The following is a 25,432-nucleotide window of genomic DNA, read 5'->3' on the forward strand; positions in this document are numbered from 1 at the left end:
CCACAACTGCAAATCGCTTGCCAAATCATAGCCTTCTTCGCGAACTTGTCGGCAAACACGAACTTGAATCTTTCCGGCACATCCCCACGTCCAGCCGCGATGAAAAAAAATTTGACCGGGAAGCTTCTTAAAATCGAGTTTGACGTATGTTTCTTCATCGAACAAAGTGTAACCCTTGTGTTTCGTCAAAACAGGTCGTACAAGAGCCTTGCGCGCTTTTTGGCCACGGAATTCTGCTTCATGTGCCGGTTCGGATGTTTACTGGCTTTGTACGACTTGTATCTTTCCCTGACAAGGATGTTCCGCACCGTTTGAAAGATGGCGTTGTACATTCTAGCCACATCATAGCACCTCAACACCTTGCTGCGCAGCTGACGATCCCTGGTTCCAGTTAATTCGTAGGTCCACTGATATCTATTGTACTATTGTTTTCGGCATCTTCAGCACTTTAGCCAGCTTGGAACCGGACAAATCCGGATTTTCCAGGTGTTTGTGCGTAATATTTAATGTTCTTTAGAGTTCCAATTGATGTTATGTCAAAGATTTTTGATTCCCAACACTAGAGGCGTGCTAGTGGCGCGCGAGGGGCGTACCAATTTACTTTTAGTCAGCCTCTATGTCGATCGGATGTGAACAAGAAAGCAGAGGTCAATAATTTCTAGACCACTTGTTTTGAGAGAAACTGGTTTAAATCATGAATGTACGTTTTACCCTTCTTACAAAGAAGGGTATAGATATCACTTGAAAAACCGACTATCGATCCGAGGCTTTGGAATCGGTGAACCGGTTCCGGAGATATGGCCGGAATAAGATCCGGTGAATATGGACCTTCACGCTGGATTTAACGGAAAACGTATCGACTCAGCTCGACGAGATCGGAACATGTCTGTGTGTGTGTGTGTGTACGTGTGTATGTGTGTATGTGTGTATGTGTGTATGTGTGTGTGTATGTAACGAAATGAATGCGCTCACGTTTCTCAGCAACCGCTCAACCGATTTGGACAAACTCGGCGCCAAATGATAGGTCTTGTGGTCCCATTGAACGCTATTGAACGGTTTTGGAATCAGTGAACCGGTTCCGGAGATATGGCCGGAATAAGATCCGGTGAATATGGGCCTTCACGCTGGATTTAACGGAAAACGTATTAAAACCATCATGCGACACATCAAATTACTACAGAATTCAAAAAATAAGATCAATGCAAGTCGTGTTAAGTGTTCCAGACCACATTGGACACACTTGGACATGTTCCGGGTACCCCGGGGAAGTTGCTTGAATATGAATTGAATTAAAACCCATTAAATCACATTAAAATACGATGATAAGGTGATTGGTAGCCTCACCAAATAGACTACACCCGGATATATTCCGGGTACCCCCAGGCAGTGGCGTAGCGTCACTGGATGACACGGGGGTGGGGAGCTTGGTCACTGATAATGACAATAAAATAAATAAACTTGAATAAGTAAGAAGGGTCTGATCACACCATGGGTGGATAAATTCGGGTTTTTTAAATAGAATATAATATCCGACGTTCTGAAACGAATATCAATTCTTTAATCGATGAATTTAGGCTCAGTTCCCAAGCGTAGCTTATGTTGAAGCTTATGTTGAAGCTTATGTTCTTCCATTTAACGACGATTTTATTATTAAAATAATATTTTTAATTCGAAAACCGATAAAAAATGATCAATCAACGCTTCTTTGTTTAGGCAGATGAATATTGACGCATTTGACAGATGCAATTTTTCTTTCGGTCATATATTGGCCTAATAAGGCTCTCCACAAACAGTTTTTCGTGGTGCATCACGAACACTAAGGGACTGTTCATAAGGGAGGGTGGGAGTATTGGCGATTGTCTACGGTCCATACAAATTTCCAATAATGTGTATGGATGTTTGTCTACGCAGGGTCTACGTTAAGAAGAAGAAGAAGATAACCACCATCATAATTATGTGGACGAATTGAACCCACGTCCTATTACATCGATGCATTGAACCACCGAAACTGTTCCTTTAATGTCGTATAATGTTGCTCGAAAATAATTGCACTTATTACATTGTGGAAATCGCAGTTGCACGTTTTAAAGAACATTTTGCAATTGATTGATCGCTTAAAAAATACAATCCATATTATTTCATAATACAAAGCATGGAATCCTATGAAATGATAAATTCAATATTTTCGCACTATAATGCACGAGGGCTTTTAGCATTGTATTGTAGAATTACGAAATGACAATGATGTCAATATGTAGCCCCTATTAGTTCTAGTATAAAAAATAATGAGCGGTTTAAAATGTACCCGTCAGCAAAAAAAATGCAGTGCAGTGAACATTTTTTGCAGCGGCAAATTCTCGATCATTACCCAATGGACAAAACGCATATTTCATCGCACCGAGAGCATTACAGCATGGAGCACCCTGAAGTGCATTTATTGCATCTTATTGGTCTACCACAGTGGAAACCCTTTTAAACAGGGCGGCGGAACAATTGCCGAAGCCAATCAAAATTCTTCTCATTTAATTTTTCTTACATGGAACCTTAGGCCATGTGGCAACGTATGCCAAAGAAGCAAACATATGTAGTTAATACCAGAATGTCAATTTGGCTCTAGGTTTATCCCAGACATGCTACTGTCGTAATTGTAGTTAATGTGACCCAGAGAAAAATTGCATATAAGCTACTTCAACCACGTGAGTGCCACTGATTTCAACTTAGCTGACTTGTTAGTCGTCGAACCTAGATCCTCGCATGGTCCTGTGTTTCACAAGCGATTAAATGCAATTTTCACAAAATGTGCTAATAATTCCCTATAAGTGCCTGTAATCAAATTAAATAATTATAGTTCAATAGTTTTTATAGCTTTTTAAAGACCGAATTAAAATCTCCATTATAAAGTGCGAAAAACTCGAGCAACGCGAACAGCACCCTTCGGTTGATGATTGATCTAACACCAGTCAGCATCGGCAGTAGCATATATGAAGGGACAGTTGTCGACCATCAGCCAGCACACACACGGATCATAACCATACGGTTTTTTGTGTGAAACTAAGCGGCATACCAAGCTTAGTTTGCGGCTAATCTGCTTGGTCCGGTTCGCTTCGCCGGATGAGGACAGATCGCCTCGTGTATAATTATTCTCTAATGGAAAATTGCGGTATGATTGCAGACTTGAGTTGAGATTTCCATGTCACTGATATGGAAGCTAATGGGTACCTACTTTTGAAAACACGAAGGTTTGGGGTTTAGATATGCATCGGATTTGTATTGCTTTGCAACATTTAAAGCTATAAAGGGCCTACTTTAATTAATAAGCAATAGCCACAAAAGGTAAACAATTAAAAAAAATCTCCGTATATTCTGAAATAGACTCATCCTGGACTTACATGAGTTCCAGTCGGAATGTTATTGTCCCAGAAGAAGAATTTAAACTCTACAAGATCCATTTGCATATCAAAATTCCCGACAGTTAATCTTTATACAATGCTATCTATTTATTTATTACGACCTTAATCATGCAGTCTAGCTGGAGATGGTGCTCAGTGCTCATTTCTGCTACAACTGACATATAACAGTCCTCAGTACAGATGACAAATGAATAATTTATGTTATACAATCGGCTAAGTGAATAGTTGATGCAATTAAAATTAATTTATTTAATCCTTGCAGCTACTTCTTTCGCATGGATAGTGTATATAGGTAGTATTCAGTTGCAGCTACCGTGCAATCGACGAACGACCCCAGGGGTAAAAGTTGCGTGATTTCTTCTAGTTTTTATTTACTTACTAGACTCTCAATAAAGATATGAAAAACGTTAACCGTGGCAGTGTGTTAGAGTCGTGCCTCTGAAAGAAATCCTTCCCGAGTTTGGTTCTGTTCTATGAATTAAACATGAAAAAGGCACATAAATTAAGTACTTTGCGATACACACGACGATGATGACCACAACGGCTCGCCAATGGTGGTAAGAAATGATCTTTTCGGTAGGTCTTAGCTACCGAACCACGCACTTGCAACTAGTGCAGTTGCTGTTGGTTTTTCATCGTAACGCGGGAGGCGTGTAATTGCATTTAATGGTACTCCTTTAGTTGACAACTTTGTCGGTGAAATGCCCACAGGCCAGCAGCCTCGGATTGAACTGTTTGATTTATGTCGAATCGGTGGTGGTTGGTCGACACAGACTTGGTGGACTATAATTTAAAACGGTAGTCGGTCGAAGTATTAATGTCTGATCGGAACATGCTGATTGGGGTCGCAGCAGGCAGCGGGTATGGTCTACCCTCTTACAGCCGGAGTAGGTTAATATCCTTTCATAATGGTCGTTAATGAAATAATAATCACCAACAAATCATTATCGCATATACAACTTTGCAGAACGAGGTTGATTTATCAATTAACGTTATACGTTTTGGTGTATGGTGTACGGATGAGTGACAAACGCCGCCGTTCGATGTGACACGTTCGCTGAGCAACACATGTTATTAGACGCCTGGCGATTAAACATTTGCTCTTTGCTCAGCTTGGCCATTACGGCTCAACATTTGTGTGTAAGATGCAGCTTGCTATTTGAATTAGATGCACAACTTGCATTCAATAGTATACACGCTGTTGATCGACAAACAACCAACATCTTTATATTGAAAAAATAAACTAATTATCATGCTCTACTTTGTGCTCTAAGCCATGTCATAGCACAAACTTTTTACTATTGTCAAATCGTTCATTACTAATAAAAACCTGTACAATTAATCCCAACAAGGTCTAGTGCGATCATTATATTGATTTTTTTTTATTTCAAATGTACTGAAATTTTAGTGTTTACTGTAGTGCAAAATTTATCAAACAAATATATCATCATAGAAAAAATGTAAATAAACAGCAAACCTTAACATATTTCAAATGATTTTCTGTCCATACATGCTCGTCCACACCAGAGATTACCGTGTAGGAGAATTAGATGTAATGTCGGCCTAAATGCCCCTAATTGGGGCCCAAACATAAATTCAGCAATCGACTAAATTTTCAATAGTGACAAAAAATATCCATTAGTACCGTCCCAATGACGCGTTCATCTAGATAAAATTGATAAATAGCAGATTTTTAGTGATGGGCCCAATCTTATAACCATAGGCCAACAATAGAGCCATTTCCCCTATGCAGTAAGGTAAATAATTATTCTACTAAAAATAAGAAAAACATAAAACAGCTACTAATTCAAGATAAGAGCAGAAATTCCATTTAAGCAGTTTATAACTTTGAAATTCCACAAGATTTGCAGTATGATTGTTTTTCTATGTTTCTTATTACTTACAACAAGTGTAGTGACATCGATTCAACCGGGTTCTTTAAAATTTCTGGCAGCAGGGTAATCTATGCATATTGATTTGATTACATAATTTTACCAATTTCTGCTGAAAATGTGTTTATTTTGATGTGCTCGACCTATTTCGAACCGAATATTTTCAATGCAGTGCAATTCTTGGCTTTGGGCAAGATTTCCAGTACATTTAAAGGTTTCTGTAATCAGCCTTAATATCTCTTTGTGTTCATTATCGTGAATGATGGTTTCGAGAAAAAACGAGGAGCTCTAGGATCAGTTTCATGACTTGATCACTTTCACAGATGTTCCGAATCTACCGGTGAACCATCCCGTAATCCCCAGCGTCCATATTCCAGTCATAACTCCGAATTCATTCTGATAAGACGTCTATGAGTGGTTGCAAAAAATTATCGAAGCTCTAAGATCAGTTTCATGAATTGACCACTTTTTATGGATGTTCCGGATCTTCCGGTAGACCATCCTGTAGTCCCCTCTAGAATCAGTTTCATGAATTGACCACTTTTACGGATGTTCCAGGTCTTCCGGAGGACCAGACTTCTGACTTTCCGGAATCAAAATTTCTGTAACTTTTGTAACTTCTTTTTAGTTAAAACTTGAAAATTTTAGTAATTATTATTCATAGTGTATTGTTTACATCTGTCAAGTTTCATAGTTATTCATACAGTAGTTCCAGTCAAAACATCGAAACAAGAAATTGTCCGTTGAAAAATGTTGTGCACTTACAATCAAAATCAGGGAGCGTCCCACAGATGGATCGCTAAAAAGCTTGGAATTTCAAATACAACTGTGTCTCGTGTGATAAGAACCTTCAGCGAAGCGTCTGAGTGCCCAATAAAGTGTGGTGCAACAGTTCAAGAACCGTCTAAACACGTCAATTCGAGATGTCGCTAAAAATTCGGTTTTTTTTTGCAGAAAACCATGAATCACCTAACTAACATTTTCAGATTAATAAGCCAACATTTCCAGCGTTGTGCTGTAAAGTAGCTGAAACAAAGCTGCAGATACAGATACTAGCCAAATAGTTTTGGAGAACGTTTCCTCAACTTTTTCACAACCATTATTCAATTTGTCAGTCGCACTTAATAACAACAGCCAATAAACGCTAATTTCACTTCTATGCAAATATTAATCAACTTTCAACTTGTAGCTGCAAAACAAAGCTAATAAAGCGAACATATTTATTACTTATTTGATGGCTTCTACACAACCAGCCACTCTTGCTGAATAACATAAACATCAAAGTGCTTTTTCAACAACTAAACAACCTGTACTCAGATAATAAACTGTGTTAGCGCTACTTTGGAAGCTATTTTACAGTCAACTAGGTTTATTTTTAGACGTGTACAGTTTTACAGCTTTTACTCTGCTTCTTTACAAAGCTGAATTAACTAGTCGAGAAAAGTGATTCATGTGCACTATTATAAAGCCTCTACTCAGCGATCTTGTTGTAGAAGAGCATCAAAGAAAGGAACATCAACTTTATGCAATCGCTGATCCAGAAAGTGTTTACACTGACGATTGAAAAATCAACATCGATTATTTCTTCCTATAATCATTTTATATTTAGCGTGTTCGTTTGTGCCAGCTTAATCTGACATAAAACGGTTCAATTTCTGACTACGTTTTGAAATGACCGTTAGCTTAACAGTTCATCCTGCTTAATACGAACTGTTGAGCTTTAACACAAAAATGTGTACAAAAAAGTTTTTTGTATTTATGCATATGCTGACCATATCTAGATTAACATTTCAAGAGGTTCTGTCTGCATTTATCTATTCTTTTCAGGATTCATTTGATATTCTAATTGAGTAACCACAGTTTTGCAAACATTCTTCATGCTATTTGTACCAAATAGTTTAAAGAAAACATTTAATCTTCTTCTTTTTCTTCTTTGGCTATTATGCCCCAACTAGAAGTTTACTCTTGCTCTCAACTGAGGGGATTAGAGACAACAGGGTGCAAGTGATTTTGATTGGTTCTCTTCATCGACTTTGTCTTTCGTTAATAATTCAGTTGCAAGCATATTCCTTGATGCGGTTGCTATGCTGCATGACAGATGATAACCTCCTTTAAGTATCAAACTATGTAGCAGAAATAGTATGAATACATCTAAGGGAGGCTTAAAAAGATGTAATGTATTGCATATCTACTAAATATAATAACAATCACAGCAGTGAATGTTTTTGCAACAATATAAAAAAAAAGTGAAGAAAATCGATCATTTAAAATTTTCCGGGAGTCGAGGACAACAACTCACAAATGTTGTTGTTTTGATGTTATTTGACGTTTTGTCTTGCGTTTTGTTTGACAAATGCGTCAATCACACGCTAACTATAAAATACTCAGTGATGAGTAAAATTACATGCAGTTTGATAAATTATTATATTACACATTATCCATTAATAAGCTCGTAAACGAGCTCGTGAATGAGTATGTGTTATGCACTCGGTTATCTACCAATGAATAATTTTTACTCATTTGTGGATTACAGTTACTAATTAATAGGCAATTTATTAATTATTTATGGTGGTAAGCTCGAGCCGGTATTATCCTCGGATTAAATCCCGATCAAGAATGTCTGGCTACTTTGATGTCGACATCAGAGTTGATCAACACGACTCTAAGAAAATATTTAGCAGGTCATCCAAACAGGGACTGTATTAAAAGTTAATCCAAGTTGGAGCTTACCGCCATAATTGTGTTTTTCACAAAATGGGAGAAATTCTACTCATAAATGGGTACTATAAAGTTACCGTGCAGTGAGTAAACGTCAATAATTAATTTTAATGCATTTTTTTTGTGATTTAAGCTCGCATTTGTCAGAGACGTTGATATAGACGCGCAAAGGAAATTTCTGTCAAAACAGCAGCACGGTTTTTGAGGGATCTTTTGGCAATGTCACTGGCAAACATGTTTCTTCGAGTGGCTTCAAATGACTTTCATACAGTGTCACAATGCTGTTGAGAAAATTTGAACGTTCGACCGGAACTGAATAGAAATGAAGTGCGCGGAACATTTTGCAAAAATAAATCTAGGACGAGAGATGACAGTCGCTCCATGACAGTATAACCACAAACGAAGTGACAGACGGTGCGTCTCGAAAACTTTGGTGACGAACCTACTATTGCAATTTTTCAGTGTACCACATGGCAACACTACTGCTGGATTGTACTAGCATTTTCACCAAATGTACTAGAATGTTTTGATTCTGTCTCTTTCATTTTGTTTTCTACTCAAAACTGAAATGCATAAAAAAAGGCAAAATGGTACACTCTTTGCACACTGTCAAAGATCATTGCACACAAAATCAACTTTGTTCAAATCAAAACAAAAATACTAGCCCATCTGTTGGCTGATGGTACAAGCTTCTAAAATAATTCTATTACAGCGAACCACATTATTTTAATTGATTTCTTCGCCAGTTAGTCGTCTGTCACTTCGTTTGTGGTATAACTTTTGTCATATTTTACTGTTTTGCTTGCAGCGCAATCATTTTTACTACCATAAAACTAAATAAAACGTTCCGATTCGAAATTGATTTTCATCACTAATAAATGTTGAATTTATTTGAATCAAAAATTAATAAATAGTGATATCTGAATTATTTCGCGAAAAAAACTTTATATGATTTATCATACCTTCCTTTAATTTGCTCGTTTGGCAGTTTTATTGCTTTTTTTTCCCTTGATTTGTTTTCCGTCGATCATGTTTTCCGTGCTGAACACCAATGCTACCGACGCCAGGGAGACAGCTCCCACACTTTGACCCTACCTATCGACCCATCAACTTATGAACCGGGGACCAGAGATGTTATGCCTCAGAACATCCCGGTGGCGCCGACTGGGATTGAACCCAGCCCTGCTGGGGTGAGAGGTAATCACGTTGATTGCATTTTTGTATTTTTCGAGCCTTATTTTCCATCTTCCAAGTGGAATGACAATACCGGTTGAGGGTTCCGCCATACGCATATTTCAATTCGACAGACTGTAGAATACAACGTTGTACGAATACAGCGCATTTTGTTCTACGTTATGTTTTACTTACATATCGAGAGTAAAATCAATTGGCCTGTGTCGGAATTTTCGGTTTTCTACTTTACCGTATACGTTACTGTACGAATGAATTTTCTTGGTAGAAAAATATTTCATTTGCTATGAAACCGCTTTAAAGAAGTCAGGCTGTACTTATACCTGTCTTTAAAACTGGTATAATGCTACTTATATTTTCCGTGTAAAAAGCGTGCTTTCCACCGCTAGGTGGCTTTCTGAAGTACATCGATTTTTTTTTCGCTTTTTGAAGCAGAGATGAGCTTCCTTTCTTTGAGGGCATGTAAATTTGTTTACGTCAGTTCAAAGTGTTGGCGTAGCGAAGTTGGTAGTTTCAAGGTTCGCCAATGCGGTCGTCTCGAATTCGATTCCCGGTTCCGGTACAGTGTAAATCATTTGGTGGTGTGCTTATAACTAATTTCGATTGATTTAATTCGCAGTAAAATAAATTTGATAAATTCCTCCACCAAAAAAAAAGCGTAAACAATATTTAACTTGGCGTCAAGAAAAAACTGTGTAGTGATTATTGGATAATCGGGTAAAGGTTGAGTAAGCGCCTTTGAAGTTCACACACAACTAAACAGCAGAATAACAGCTGTATAGAAGCGTAAATGGATATGCAATAAGAGCTTGCCACTACCGTCTCAACAGCCATAATAAGCTGACTAAGTTCGCCAGATTTGCTTGTATAGAGGTTGAGTAAAGGTTTCCTCATATCATTTAACATTTTAATACAGCTTGAGGCTGTATAAATGAAATGAGTAAAGCGTTTACATTGCGAAAATTGTTAGTTGGGCATTCTGGGTTACATGTTTACAAGGTGCAAAAAGTCCCAAACCAGAATGAAAAGCAAAACATCACTGCAAAAACCCGCGCCCGGAAACTTTACACGAAGTTGCTCACCAAATCGTGTTGCATTGTGATGGATGACGAAACTTACGTCAAGGCTGACTTCCGTCAACTTCCCGCACAGCTAAAAAAAAAGTAGTGTAAATTTCCGTTATACCCCGTTCACATTACAGCCTATATCACGTAATATAGGCTGTCTTGCAATGAGCACTCATATATAGGATTTCCAGTGAAAACTAGATGTATGAGTGCTCATTGCAAGACAGCGTATATCACGTGATATACGCTGTAATGTGAACGGGGTATTACTATGATGCACATAAATGGAGCCTCATATATCATACAAGTTTAGATTATAGATCGTGTAAATTTATGAGACATATCATGGAATATTCCATATATTGTATGCAACTGTCCACTTTTGTTTGCAACATTTCTTGCAAGCTGCTAGTTTACGTAAAAAAGAAATTTACATGTATGAATGTTTGCATGCATGGATGTTTACATCGCCAGTAAAATTCAGAATTTTTTTGGTGTGCGGGCAAGAATATTTCGTTGCCAAGTCTAAGTTCGACGTTCCGGAGGATGCTCAAAACAAGAAATTATCGAAATTTCCTGATCTGGCAGGCGATTGGCGGATGTGGTGAAATAAGCGCTCTATTACTCCCAGAACAATCAACGGGGCGATTTACACGGAAGAGTGCCTTAAGAAGTGAATCTTGCCATTCATAAGGAAGCTCAAAGGATCAACTCTGTTTTGGCCTGATCTAGCATCCTGTTACTACGCTCGAAACGTGTTGGAGTGGTACCGAGCCAACGGAGTCAATTTTGTTATAACGATATGAACTCACCAAATTCACCGGGCAATTATGAAGACGGAACTTCGCAACCATACTAAAACTATTAAAACAGAGCTGTAGTTGAAGAAAATTTGGGTAAAAACAACAAACAACAACACTAGAAAAATCTAAAGAGCCTAAATTTACAAAGAGACGACATGTCAAAATTGGAACAATCGATTGTCTGTCAAAGTCATAGGAAAAGTCATTCCAATCGAGCAGAAGACCTGTCAAATGGATAAAATGTCAGGCTCTTTAGAAAAATCGGTTACACAAAATTTGATGGGTGGAGTGAAAAGGAAGGTGCGGGCATTCGGGATGGGAGACGAAATTGAATAAAACAAATTTTCTTTTCCTATACTTAACATCTAGTGCCAATCGCCAACGGACATCGATTGCCATCCATTGACGGCAATCGAATGTGCAGGAAGGCAGCTTCCACACCTGCGTAGGATATCTCACCCAGTCAACACACATGGGCCGGGACCAACGGCTTGACTTCTCTTCCGAAGGAAGACTTGACCACAGATTGTTATGCCTCAGAAAAATCCCATCGACCTCGGCTGGGATTGAACAAAGACCCATTGGGGTGAGAAAGCAGTCACGCTTACCACTACACCGTCGGTGGCGGCTAAAACAAATTTTGTAAATCATAACTCATTAGTAGTTTTTCATTCACTGAAAATTTCAAGAAAATCCAATAATGGGTTTAATTTTGGTGAGTAAATATGTGTGTGCCATTTTTATCGAATACACCCTTTATCTTCGTAACCAGTTGACCGATTCAATTTGTTCTATGAGACCATGAAATCTTTCATTTAATGGTTGTTGCGTCCAATTCGGTTCAGTTGTTGCCGAGAAACATGACTTAGTTCCTAACATCCATATTGGATCCGGAAATCCAAAGTAAATCCGGAAATAATTGACCAATTCCAAAAATATTCAAAAGCGTTCTATGGGACGATGACACTTTCCATTTGGTGGTTGTTGCGCCCAATTACAGCGGTTGCCGAGAAACACATTTTAACTAATCTTTCGTCTAATCTTTACAACCCCCTCTTCCCCACAGCTCTTTCAATGCATGTTGAGGTCCCCAACAACTATGGAAAATTTGAACAAATTTGTTTATAATCTTGATTTGAGGGAGAATTTTAAATTTTGTATGGAAAAATGCATGAGAAACGGAACGATTTTATTCATTTGCTTACCAAATATCCAAATTATGCTCAAATTTCACCAAAAATCGGTCTTATATTGAACATACTATACAAAACAACTTTGTCGAAGACTGCGAATTGATTTGATATTTGTACAAAGTCGGATTTTCAAGCGATATGCATACCCTTCTTTGTAAAAAGGGTAAAAAGAAGTTTTTCTGGCAAAACGGCGGTCATTAACGAGGAAATTTCATGTACGTATTAATAGTAAGATTACCTGTAAATTATTATGGCCAAAGTCTAGGTATTTCATTCCCATATTATTCCGTGATAACGCAAACAAATGTGCAAACATTTTATAAGCATGATCAGGACTTGATTTGGAAACGATTGAGCTGTGTTAAGCAGAATCGATAACTTGAACCACCACAATTGGATGTTGCTATAACTAATTTACTAAAACCGATCCACTCAGCCTATAAACTACCACAACGGTATTAATTGGTGGGAGCCTTGTTAATTCAAGAAAAAAACATATCTCACCCCTACCCAAAAACAACAGGCAGTGGATCACTCATCAATCAATCAGACAAGGATGAACCGATCAGTTGCCGTTACCACATCCAAAAACAGAATATTGTTGACAACAATGATGACCGAATAAAGTAAAAAACAATTTTCAATCCGAATCTCTTCAATTTCGGTTTTGCGCTGGCGTTGTTGACCTCGTAAAAGTTAAAGACCTCTAGCAAAAGTATGGACGTCTGCCAAAAGCTGTTCCAATCTGACTGTCAAAATGGTGGATTGGAACATTTTTTTCAGTTTTATGGTCTCAGTCGTTCATACTTTTATTAGAGGGCTTTAGTAAAAGTCCGCTGTCTGCACGTACACAAAAAGTAAAACGAAACTGAAAGCATCTTCCCAATTAGGGTGCGAAACCATTTTGGCATACTTCACTACACTTCGGTAAATCAGCTTGTTTACAGCATTCATAATTCAACTCATGAGTAAAGAATTTGATGCATGGATGTAGCTGCTTGTCTTCATTGTTTTTGACGCATATGACGTACATGGGTCCCATATGCTGAAGTAGTGCTACACCCTACCACGCTCAATTGGCGTTGACGGCGACTCTGTAGCTCTTTACTCCTATGAGAAAATCCATAAGCAAACGTCAGACTGTGCGTGAAACATGGCGGACTTTGTACTATCCTTTCACTCCACCGAAAATTCCCATAAGACACTGTCCATATTTGCTGGAAGATCAATTTTTTCGACGGTGCCGTCAACGCCAATCCTGAATGATTTCGTTTTCCAACTATATAGGGTGAAGCACTACTTCGTCATACGGGACCCATATCCGATATACGCCTCAAGAACAATAAAGACAATCAGCTAAATCTAACATTCATGCATTAAGTTCTTTGCTCACGAGCAGGATCGCACTGGCAATAAGTTTGGATTCACACGGGTTGGAACTGATTAATAAACAAATTCGCTATAGGACTCCTTTGATGAACTTAGTGAAACATCGTGAACTTTACCAACGCTGCTCACGAGTTAAATTAATTAAGACTGAAGTGAAATAAATTCTACGGGGATTTCAAATTACAGATTTAAGGGGGGTGCCGAGGCAAAGTGAAGTATGACCATTATCGTAGGAATCGGGGATGCAGGAGTTGCTATACTCCTGAATGAAATAGAAATGAATCTGATTCTGATTCTATAGCATTCGATAGTCTGCTCTGTAAACTCGCACGTTTGCACCCCAGAAAATTTCTAGTAGTGCTAGCACCCTATTGAACATACCTACCCCTTTTCCAGCGCATAGGTACTTTCAACGCCTGACAAAATTCGCGCTTACATTATCACGATTTATATTTCGAATGATTCACCGTCTGATGCCCTCCAACGTGCGGAAGGTGTCAGGGCATCTTCCGAAACTACACGCAGCCAGGTTTCACCGAAAGTTTATTGAACATTTGTTTACTTTCATTCGTGCTTCTTTTTCTTTCATCCGACCATTTCGAATGCCTCTACACATGAAGGCCGACCGGTTCGGGTTAAATCGTGCTGCATGGCGCCGCACGTAGAATCATTCAAAGAAAGCAAAAATTGAATTAGTTTTTGGCGCAGCGGAAGGAGTCAGAAGGGATATCTGGAACAAGCTGCCAATCACGATTGGCATTGTTACGGAAAGTGAGTAATGTGACTTAATTTGCCTGCCACTGCTGGTGAGCGGTGGAATTCTATATGCACACCGGGCAAGTTCGTCGCTTGTTGAGCGTGCCTTAGGTCTTTCAAAATGTTTAATGCTTTTTTCGAGCACTCGCTTTGGTGTGAGGCAATAATATTAAGATGTTTCGAAATAAGTTCAGGAAATTGTCACTGCGTGATCGCTGCCGTTGGTTATATGCAGATTTTCGATATACAGAGAAATACTCACTCAATGTTGGTTATAAAAGTGGACACGTTTGAAATTGAAGTTTCAGTTTTGTCAAAGATTTCGGTCGGAAATGAGCTACTAAGCAATTCTGTCTAAACATGATTGGAAGGATTCTATTCGTTGTACTTTTTTCGATACAATCGACGCGTAGTGACATTTTTGCAAGTAAAAGCATCACTCGAGCATTGGTTCCGCCGCGAAAAAGTTCCGAGTATAGAAACACCTATTCTACAACGACGTCCCTCCCAGAAGTGATCATCAATCGCCAGCCAGTGAGAACAACTACTGCTCCTCAACGAGATTTCCAAGGATATTACTACGATCCTCCAAGTAACACATATATCCCACCCGAGCAGCCATTCGCAGATGAGCCGCAACCACCACTACAGATTCCTCCTCTTTCGGATCAATATCCGTCGGTGGATAATCAATATCTGCCACCAAACGAAGATCCTGAGACTCCCGATAATGTCCCATTTGCTGACCCACCAGTCAACGATTATCTACCACCACCTCAGCAACCACCACAGCGTGATGAAATTATTATTGTGACAAATGAACCCGGATATCAGTATAACCCACCGAGTTCACCAGCTCCTCCGTTTGCGGACGAAGGTTTCTCTAACCCTTCGACGGATAATGGATATAACTATAATCGACCTTCCAATGCTTACCTTCCTCCGACAGGAAGAGCATTGCGGGATGAGCTGCCAAATAATGCACGCCCCATAAGACTACAACTGAACGATCTGACCTGCCTGGACAACACTGGAGGATTCTTCCGATCTTCTCTCACCATTCAAAGTGCTATTGACAGTGTTCCACTAGTTGATGTGACTAGTGATGGTGACCTAAATGGGTGTGATGTTCGGGTTGCTCAGAATAGACTACTGGTGGACATTGATGCAAGTAATTTTAACAAGTGTGGTGTACAACAGTGCGGTGTCAATGCACGAGAGCTGTGTTTGCGGTTGAGATTTCCTCAAATAGTTGACATGCGAACCGCTGCTGATTCAATTCTTACCCTACAGTGCAAAATACAGCCACGGGTCGTAGCAAAAACACATTCTGTTCGACTTGGTATTAACAATGACATTCAAGAAAGAAGTGCTTCGGGAACGTTTGCCTATGGAGGAACCCAACGGCCATTTCGGACACAGTTGGGGCTTTTTCGGAGATCAGACAGTGGTAACGGCTTCACTCGATCACTCGAACCTGGCGGATCAGTAGTTTTGGGAGAAGAATTGCTTCTGCGTACACAAGTTCGAAGCGGTGATGGTGAGTTCTTCAGTGGTTGCAAGATTTGCTCGGATTTGTAAGGCCAGGAGTCTGCATTTACCTAGAACATTTAGATCAAATTTTATAGGACTCCCTGTTGCAGGTTGGAACTTTACCCGGCTGTCCGATGTCGTCATGCAACGGCAATCCCCTGCGGGGAATGTATTGAACTCCGTGACCCTGGTGACTACGAACGGTTGCCTGAATCCAACAATGCGAGCCATTAGTCCACTGGCTCCTGTTTCAGAATCACCCCTCAGTTATAGATTGGCTTTCAGGGCAGCCATGTTCCAAGGAATGCGCAGTGGAGACGAGATGGTCATGAGAGTGCGAATAGTTGGATGCGTTGACCGGCGGGAGTGTGCGGTGGTAAGTTGAAGATCTATCTTTTGCTCTATGAAAACACTTGAAATCGATCACTTTTCATTCGAAGTAATTGATGTAAGTCGCAATATTTATTAGAATTCAGTCTTTCGTCTAATATGATTGGTAAAAGGCGATTTAAAAATGACATCCACCGTTGAGGGAGGGATGGAGACGGTCCTAAACTTTGTGACAGAACGTGTACTAGATAATGGAAAGTGCGTGATACATAGAAAATTAATTCGAAATTGTTGAAGTCATTTTGGAATCGCTCCTAATGTTAATTAACACAAAAAGAAAACATATAACATATTCCATATTCCAGGAGAATTGCGCAACCGTTCGGTCCAAACGAGACATCGCAGATAATTCCACAGATGATACCTTCCAAGAGGACGAGCTTCCTTCAGAGGTAGCATCGATTTCATTCCGGATCATGTTGCCTTCCAATTCTACAATCGACCTTCGACCTAGTGCTGAACCAACGACGCAGTTTCTCACGCTCTCGGTGGCAGTGGTCATCTCTTTGATAATGCTCATAGCGTTAATCGTGTTGATTACCGTCATAAAACTGTACCGAACCAAGCAGCTTCACTACGACGAGTATCGATCGGATTAAGTGTAATAAAACGCGACGCGATCAGCTCTATTTCCCCGATGTTCCGAACGAAAGTGAACGTGAGTTGAAGAACTGGTCAACCGGCGCACGTTGCGGTAGCTCTTAGCGCATGCCGTTGCTATTAAGATACCCAGCCTGAGAGTGATTGCGCGTGTGTACTTTACTAGGTGGTCAGGCCAAACAGATGCAATAAAACACAAAAAGAGCCAATCCAATCACTAAACAGTGTTGCAGCAAAAGAAGGAAAAAATATCTGTTATTCATGAGCTGTGTCTGGTGCAGTTATCGATGAGATAAATAAGTTATTATATTTATTGTATGGTGCTAAGGAAAAATGCGGGCAAGCACGAACTCAACAAAAACTGGAAGCCTAATGAAATCCCTTGAGAATTATATTACCTCATCAACGTATCGTCAAGCCAAGTCAGCCGCGTAGTGATTCCTGCTAATCACAAAGGCAATGAAAGATCATAGTAACATAGTAATGAGACCACGAGCTACCTCGCTTTTTACGGCGCTAATGTAATTTAATTAATTATATATTTATTTTGTAGTATGTGTAACGATGTGTATTATATTGAGTGACAATAAATCAATTTAATGGTAAAAGTTTTATTGAATAAGTAGCAGTAAATGATCATTGGGTAGTTATTTTCTTTTTATATTTCAATTGTTGGTCTGCACTTAAACGGCGAGGGAATGAAAAACATATCCAAAAGAGCCGCACAGAAAAGCTCCAAATCTGGGTAAAGTCGATATTTAAACGTCAAGCATTTCACTATCACTGTATATTCAAATGGGTTGAATGAGACACTCCAAATACAGGGTCGATGTGAACGAACTGCTTCACAAAAATATCAAGCTCACTTAAAAGAGTGCCGCTCAATTAACCGTGCAAAATACCACCAAAGATCAATCAAAATTGTCAAGCGCACATAAATTTGATTACCTTCCGATAACATTACTTGTTTCCTTTTTTAATAAACGAACAAGAGTACACGGACGCCGATTGGCCGCGCCGCCCTCGAGAGACCGAAGCCGACTGGGACTGGCTTCATCAACCCGAAGCGACCGAACCTCTTATGGACATTTCTGGTTCGTTCGACTTGTACGCACCCAGCTCGTCACAGTTAGCGGCCGTTTTCAGAAGCGTGTGAAAGAAGCAATAAATTATTACTGAACCTGCGACACCATCCTTTCACCCGGTAGTTGCATGCCATGCAAGGATGGCCCAAAGCTACTTTACCCGCGGTAGGATGAATCTTGATGTTGCTTTATTTTATGGGCTTGTTTTTTTTTTTTATTTCTTTCCATACAACTTCACCTAAGCGGTGAATCTTGTCTTGTCTGCGGCGCGTTCTCCATAATCAGCCAACGTTAAGTAAAGGGTGACAGTGCGGCTGATCATGCCAAGATAAATTAAATTCAAACAAATATCTCCACCCTTATCAGTATCGCGATCAGTTTAGTGGTTTCAATAGCGTTTTGGAAGATGTACGTTAGAAAGGAGAATATGGGGTTAACAATGAAGCTAACAGTTAAAGGTCTTGAAACATGATTTAACTGTGTAACTAAGAAAAACTCTTGTATATTCGTAAAAAGACGTAAGCAGAGAATGCAACTGCATTCAGCGATTTATGCTTCAATTTCTTTAAGCACTAATGGCGGTAAGTTCCAACTCGGATTAACTTTCAATACCTGCCCTAATTGGAGGATCTGCAAAATGTTTGTTAAGGATTATATTGATTAACATCGACGTCGGCAACAGAACAGCCCGATATTCGTGATCGGGATTTAATCCAATGATAATAATGGTTAGAGTTTACCTGTGGTGGCCAGTGAATTTTCATTTTGAAATTCCCGGTTTTCCCGGTTCAAATCTTTAAAAAATCCCGGTTGTTAATTTTCAACAAAAAAACGAAATTGAACGCAATTTTAGGAACGTGCTCAAAGGAATTTACTAAAAGGATAAAAAAATGTGATTTAAGAAGATTCCCAAGATTGATGAGCTTTAAAATTTGGGTAGTGCCTGAAACTAGAATTTTTTTTTCAAAATTTGTGATTGATAACAATCTTCGTGATTTGGAGTAAAAATAATTAAAATGTGAGATTTTGAAAAAAATTCCAGTTCACAGATTTGAAAAAAAAAATCATACTTATGAGTCGTGGAGTCATAATTGTCACGCTCTGCGACTTGGAAGCATTTTAAGGGTTATAACAAATTACATAACAATCTATAGAATCTAGCGGACAAACCCTGGAATTTTTAGTAAAATTTAAAATAATTCAAAGTGTTGATTTCAAACAAATATTGAGAAGGGTTCCCACACAGTTTTCGAAGGAAAAGTTCTGAGCAGATTTCCAGAACTATTGTGACATGAAAACCCTAGAAATTGTTAGATGAATTTGGAAGGATGTCTGTGGAGAAGAATACAAGTGCTAAATTGAATTGTTATGTAATTTTAGAAGATTTAAAAAGGAGTTGTGAAAAAGAAAACTTTGCGGAAAATTCCTACGTGATTTTGAGGAGATTTGTATGGGTATCATGAGGAAAATGACAGATGAATTTTAATAAGAATTCCAAGAGCATTATGATCAAAATTCAACAAAAAACAGAGTTCTTCGAATGTTCTGGCAATAATTTCAACCCTAGTGCGAAAGATTCATCAATTAGTAAGAAATTCTTTAAAATACTCCAAGGGGTTTCTAAATAAAATTTCGAAAGATTTCTGCTGTTTTGAATAGAGTTAAAATAAATTTTTGAAAAGATTTTCAAAGGAATAAAAGTCTCCGGATAGGCTCAAGGGAATTCTAAGAAGGATTCCAATTAAATTCTTAGAAGGGGTTGCAAGGAAATTCCAAAAACAATTCAACGGTAATTAATACTCGGAGTGTTTTCTGGTTAATTTCAGAACAATTTCAAGATAATTCAGAGCAGAATTCCAAGTTAATTCTGGAATTCATATCATGCGAATTTGGAACAACGAAAAACTAAAACCCCGGAAAAGAATAATTCATGTTCGGTTTTTACAAATTTTTGTTTCCAAAGTCCAGCATCTTCAATATTTTCTTTTAAGGACCATGCACTTTACACCTGAAATTGAGACGACAAAAATCAATTAGCAATATTGCTGACTGATTAAATTCTAAAAACAATAAGACGGGAAACTGAAGAAAATTATGCAGTAAATAGAGCAAGACATTCATTTGGTATAGGATCACTCTGTTTAAATGGGTAAAAAAATTACCCATTATGAATATTTGTTACTCACAAATGCATACTTACTACATACTCATAAATGGAAAAAAAAATTATTTATTTAATGGATAGTCCCAGTTGCTTACTTTGTAGTCATTATTGGATATTTTGCGGTAACAGTGTAAAAAAAATTATTGCAAATGCGCTTTTTTAAAGACAGCATTTAGCATCTGTGGTCTACACGCTATTTTGAGACTACTCATTTTTGAGTCGAACTCAGTCCCAAAAGGGAAGTTACCCAAAAATGGGCATCAAACTATATTCATATCACAGGGACAGCACATGACAGAGAAACAATAACGAATAGTTCGACAGTAAGTATGCATCGATTTTCTCTTTGCATTGCTACAGCTAAGCGAAACAGTTATTTGTTCAATGCAGAGTTGTAACAGGTTGTATTGGCTGTCAAAAGTAACAGCAAACGCACCGAGAAACGTTAATTCTCGCGAGTTTTTAACAAAAGAGAAAATCGACGAGTAGAATCGATCATCGCGTTTACGCCCTTATGCATGCTAATTGTCGACTTACAATATGCAACATAACTAAGTGGTGACATCTGTCGGTTGGTACAGTAAATAGTATATGCTAAGGGTAGAGGTAGTAGTTGTCGCCTGCACGAACATACTCCTCCCCCCCAAAACAACGGTTTTTATTTCATTTGATGAGAATAAATCTGTTGTTGACTTTGCACGTACAATGATGAAAAACGAGCAGCTTGTTGCCCATTGTTGACCGATGAAGAAAGTACGGTGGTCCAGTCATGCAGTCTGACGAATATCCAACGTAGACACTTGCCCGTTGTTGATGAGCATACGCTTCTAGCCGAACACAGAGCCGTTTGCAGCAGTATTGGAAGATGAGCTAGATTCGAGCGGGATGCTCTACTAGATGGCTACTTTAATCGTAGCCGGTAGCGTAGTTGAATTATTATCCACAGCACTGCACTCACTGACTGGTGCTGTTCGCAAAAAGTGTCCGGTGTTGTGGGATCGATGCAGTTGGATGATCACATTACTTTTAATACGGTTCGCGCTATCCTGGTCACGGCACCATATAATCGTGCACAGTAGGACCCGATTTTCTACGTTGTGTTATCATTAATTAAAAGAAACCGATTTATTGGCCGGCCTGCCATGGCGGAGGCATTAAACTATATTAATATCACAGGGATATATATAATATGCCTTTTTGAATTGTTAACATAGTCTAAAATAGCAAAATCGAGGCCTAATCTTATTAGCCCGAATGTAACACTAGCCCAAAAATAATAATTTTATGAGATTTTTGATTATTTTAAACAAGAGCACTTCTTTCAGGCTGTATGTGTACAACTAATGAAGTTTTAATATGATTATTAAAAAGGACTTTGGTAAAATTTGTGATTTCAGGTTGAATGATTTGGAAGTTTGATTAGATATCAGAATCAAATGTTCTAGAGAAGATTTATCTTTCTTTCAAACATAAACAGTTCATACTGTCATGAATCATTAGAATCTAATATCAGAATATCAGATATTTAATCATTTCAGAAATTTTATTTATTTTCTACAAAGCAGTGATGGAAAAGTTCATCAAAGTTCCCTATGACTCGCGAACTTTTCCCTTGGTGAACTTCGTGAAATATCGCGAACTTTTCCAACACTGCTACAAAGATACAAATCCAAAGTATTTTCAAACGATTCGGACTTGTGTTACATTTGACCTTATGTTGTATTTGAGCTAGTGGTATTCTAGTGACGTTCCGCCAAATGCCAATCGGATTAGTGACATTCGGGCTAATGTTATAGAATCCCTCAATATACCTCTTATTCAATTAGCCATAACTAGCTCATTAAAGTATCCTGAGCGCATCCAATGCATAGGGTCAACGGTTAATAGAGCTCCTTTATTTAGAAGATTTTCAGCCGTACTGGTTCATCTTCGGCAATGCGTCAACGTCAACTCAAAAGATTCCCATTTTGGACGACTGCTTGTTTTTGCCTTGACCTGGATGTAGGTCAAATTTTTGTCGAATTTCAAGATTTCCTTGATGAAGCACTGCCTTTCTTACCACTTACGTTCTCAAATTTCTGTTTATATCGGCTTCTGACAACATCATCAACGAAAGAGCTCAGCGTTCGAGATACAGTTGTGCGGTCACCAAGCATAAATAATTTTATTAATTTATATGGTCAATAAAACTTACTGTCATCGGGGGGAAGAAATTATGCGACTCTATCAACTCAGTGATGTACAGCCTGGGATAGAACCCACAATCTACTGCTTAGCACGCACAATAGGGTCACCACTAGGCCACCAAGCCTTTTATATCCCAACAAACCACTGCTACCAACGAATGTTCAAGCTTGGCGACATGAAGCTTTTAAATGATGTGAGCATCACTTTTTTCCCGCACTGTTCCAACTGGGTTTTAGTAGCAATTTTCTGGGTTCTCTTCTATAAATAAAACTTCTATAATAAGGATCCTGGCATTGATTCCATGACCTTCAACTTAGTAAGCATAAACAGTCACCACTAGGCCACCGGACTTCTTAAATCACAATAAACCAATATAAGCAACGAACGTTCAAGCCCGGCGACATGAACCTACCTTGTAGATTCAGATTTTGGTGTCTTTTCGCAAAGTCAGTCAAAGGTTTCGTAATTCGTACACCTATGTTGCTCTTGGTCCTGCCAGGATATTGAAAACTATCGATTTTCGTCATTGCTTGCTCAGCTATCATAAAGTTATAAACGATGTTTGTGAAGACATCATACGAGTTGCTCTTGTTAACGATGATTGTGAAATCCGCAGCAGAGGTGCAATCGGCTAATTCGTCAATCTAACTCTACATATCAAAGGACCGTTGTGCTAATGAAGCAACATCATCAGACGAATTGAAGGCGATGAGATGTCCACGATTCGGTACACGATCTATTTCACCTAATCTGAGCTCACTGCTAACCACCATGAGCAACAGTAGTCGATATGCGTCATGCTAGCTACAACCCGGATAGAGTCGGACATGGTTCCGTTACTCAGGACTCTGAACGTGAAAGCTTCGATCAGAACAAAGTTGTTAAGTTCATCCAGTATTATGAAAATATGAGTGACTGCGGAGATGAACTAGCCATAGGCTGAGTGACTAGCTACCATTTTCATTGATAAACTGGGCGATGAGCGGCAGACTACTCCAGGATGATTCAAAGCATGGCAGTATGGTCCTAATAGAGAATAGAGGGATTTCATTCTTTATCAATCATTACTCAATTTTTAATGAATGAGTCAAGGCAGTACGCAATAAGCGTGGAGAATTTTTAGTTTCGTATTTAGTTGTAGCGGCGTCGATGGTGTAGTGGTAAGCGTGATTACCTCTCACCCCAGTAGGCCTGGGTTCAATTCCAGTCGGTGCCACCGGGATGTTCTGATCACGCCGGGAAGAAAAGTCGTTGGTCCCCGGTTCATGAGTTGATGAGTCTATAGGTAGGGTTCAGGTATGGGAGCTGCCTCCCTGGCATCGGTAGCATTGGTGCTCAGCACGGAAAACAAGATCGACGGAAAACAAACCAAGGAAAAAAAATTAGTGGTGTTTTAATAAAATTCTTCTTTGAGGGTTTGAAGCATATTTGATTCGTTAATAAAGTTGAGAGTGTCGAGATGCTATGTTATTGACGTCTGAAATTTTGCTTTCTCAAATGTTATTTTAAGAAAATTGACTACTATGACTGATAAATATGTCCAACTTTATTTTTTTCTTAATACTGTTTTCTCAAGCTTCAAAATTGCATAATGGCATTATTTTTTGGGAAATTTATTAAATTCTAAGTATCTTGAAGTTTTTCTCGTCCCGAGATTTTGAAAAATAGAATCCTGAATCCCAGAAATTTTGTTGAATCCTTTTTCTTATCACACTTTGCAATTTCAAGAACACAAATCTCAAGATTTATGAGTTTTATTAATCTGAACATTTCTGACATTGATTGCTTCTCCGCAGCAAACAACAAGTACTAACTTTAGCTACATGCATTCATAAACACCTTAGTATTTTAACTTGCGAAATAGCTAAGTGTTATGCGAAAAACGACGCTACAAGGAATCACCTTAAATAAATCTTATTACGGTGAACTCTCTCTAAATCTGTATTTTTAGAACCATCAAGTTAGGGAGGATATTGAGATACTGTGGTAAATTTGGGAAATTTTCCTGGGAAATGTGGTCAAATTAGCCTTCGAAGTTAGGGAGAATATCGTGTTAAGGAGGAGAAGAAGAGTTGATGATCATGATAAAGAAATTAATGAGATTTCAACGAAAAGTTGCTGACATTCTGTATGAAGGTGACTGAGATGAATTATTTCCCTGGTCAAATAATTTATCCGAGTATGTATTCAAAATAGTTCAAAGCAGCATTCGATGCCCCTCAATCCCTTACGCTAAAAAGGTAGCATGAGTAATCTGCGCCTGCCCTAAACAAGCCTTGTGCAACTTCATTGCACGCGTACAGCCAGCCAAAGACAACATCGACAAAAAAAATGTATGCACCTGCAGGGAATACGGCAAAATTGCAATTTATGTTGTTCTAGCCATATTGGGCACTGATGAACAAGATATAAGTTTGTTACTGTTAATTTCATAATTTACCGCTTTATGGACGTTTTCCGCCTCTATGCTTTCGGCATTTTATGGTCAACCGACGACGACGACAGCGAAGTGCGCTTTCGCATAACAAACGTCCCGCCACATCGAGTGCTCGCGAAAAATCCCCAACAGCTCCCAGCACAGTTTGTGTGGTTCTGACTGGCCAATAGCGTTAGATTCTGCACAGGCTCGTTTAGCAGAACAATTATGACTAAAAGAGGATGAAAAATATAATTTATAAACTTCAAGCGTTGGTTGTTAACACGCGTATGTCAACGGAAATATATAGACCACGCATGTTTCCAGCATAGATTAATATCTCGGTAGTTGCAAATGCAACTCTGAACGAATAGGTAGGGGTTGACAGTGTGGTGTGGGGGCGGAATAAACACCAAAGTTTGATGACGATCACAGAATCAAGTCGATGTTTGATAAATGCCTGTTTATCGCTTGCTCGTACAACATAATTTGTTGGAGCCAGTATTGTCACTGACAGATGGCTACAATAAAAAAGCGAACAATTTTTAACATTGACGCGTATAAGCGTGGGTTTGGGGTAGCTGATGGCTCGATTGCTTTAAGGGGCACCGCCGTATCAACAATGAATAATGCCAATA

General features: G+C 38.8%; 2 protein-coding genes across 6 annotated transcripts in view; both read left to right on the top strand.

The window, feature by feature from the left end:
- Positions 1 to 25,432, top strand: part of LOC135698393 (bcl-2-related ovarian killer protein-like) — a 79,166-nt gene that overhangs the window by 39,597 nt on the left and 14,137 nt on the right. The window lies entirely within an intron of this gene.
- On the top strand, positions 14,692 to 17,145 carry LOC135698341 (uncharacterized). The gene is made up of 3 exons (XM_065218256.1): positions 14,692 to 15,959; positions 16,063 to 16,328; positions 16,648 to 17,145. Exons 1-3 carry the CDS (start codon positions 14,780 to 14,782, stop codon positions 16,939 to 16,941), a joined length of 1,740 nt encoding a protein of 579 aa, XP_065074328.1. The 5' UTR covers positions 14,692 to 14,779; the 3' UTR covers positions 16,942 to 17,145.

Source organism: Ochlerotatus camptorhynchus, unplaced genomic scaffold (genome assembly GCF_037179485.1).
Source record: "Ochlerotatus camptorhynchus isolate MF236.1 unplaced genomic scaffold, CSIRO-AGI_Acam_v1.1 ptg000085l, whole genome shotgun sequence".
Lineage (NCBI taxonomy): Eukaryota > Metazoa > Arthropoda > Insecta > Diptera > Culicidae > Ochlerotatus > Ochlerotatus camptorhynchus.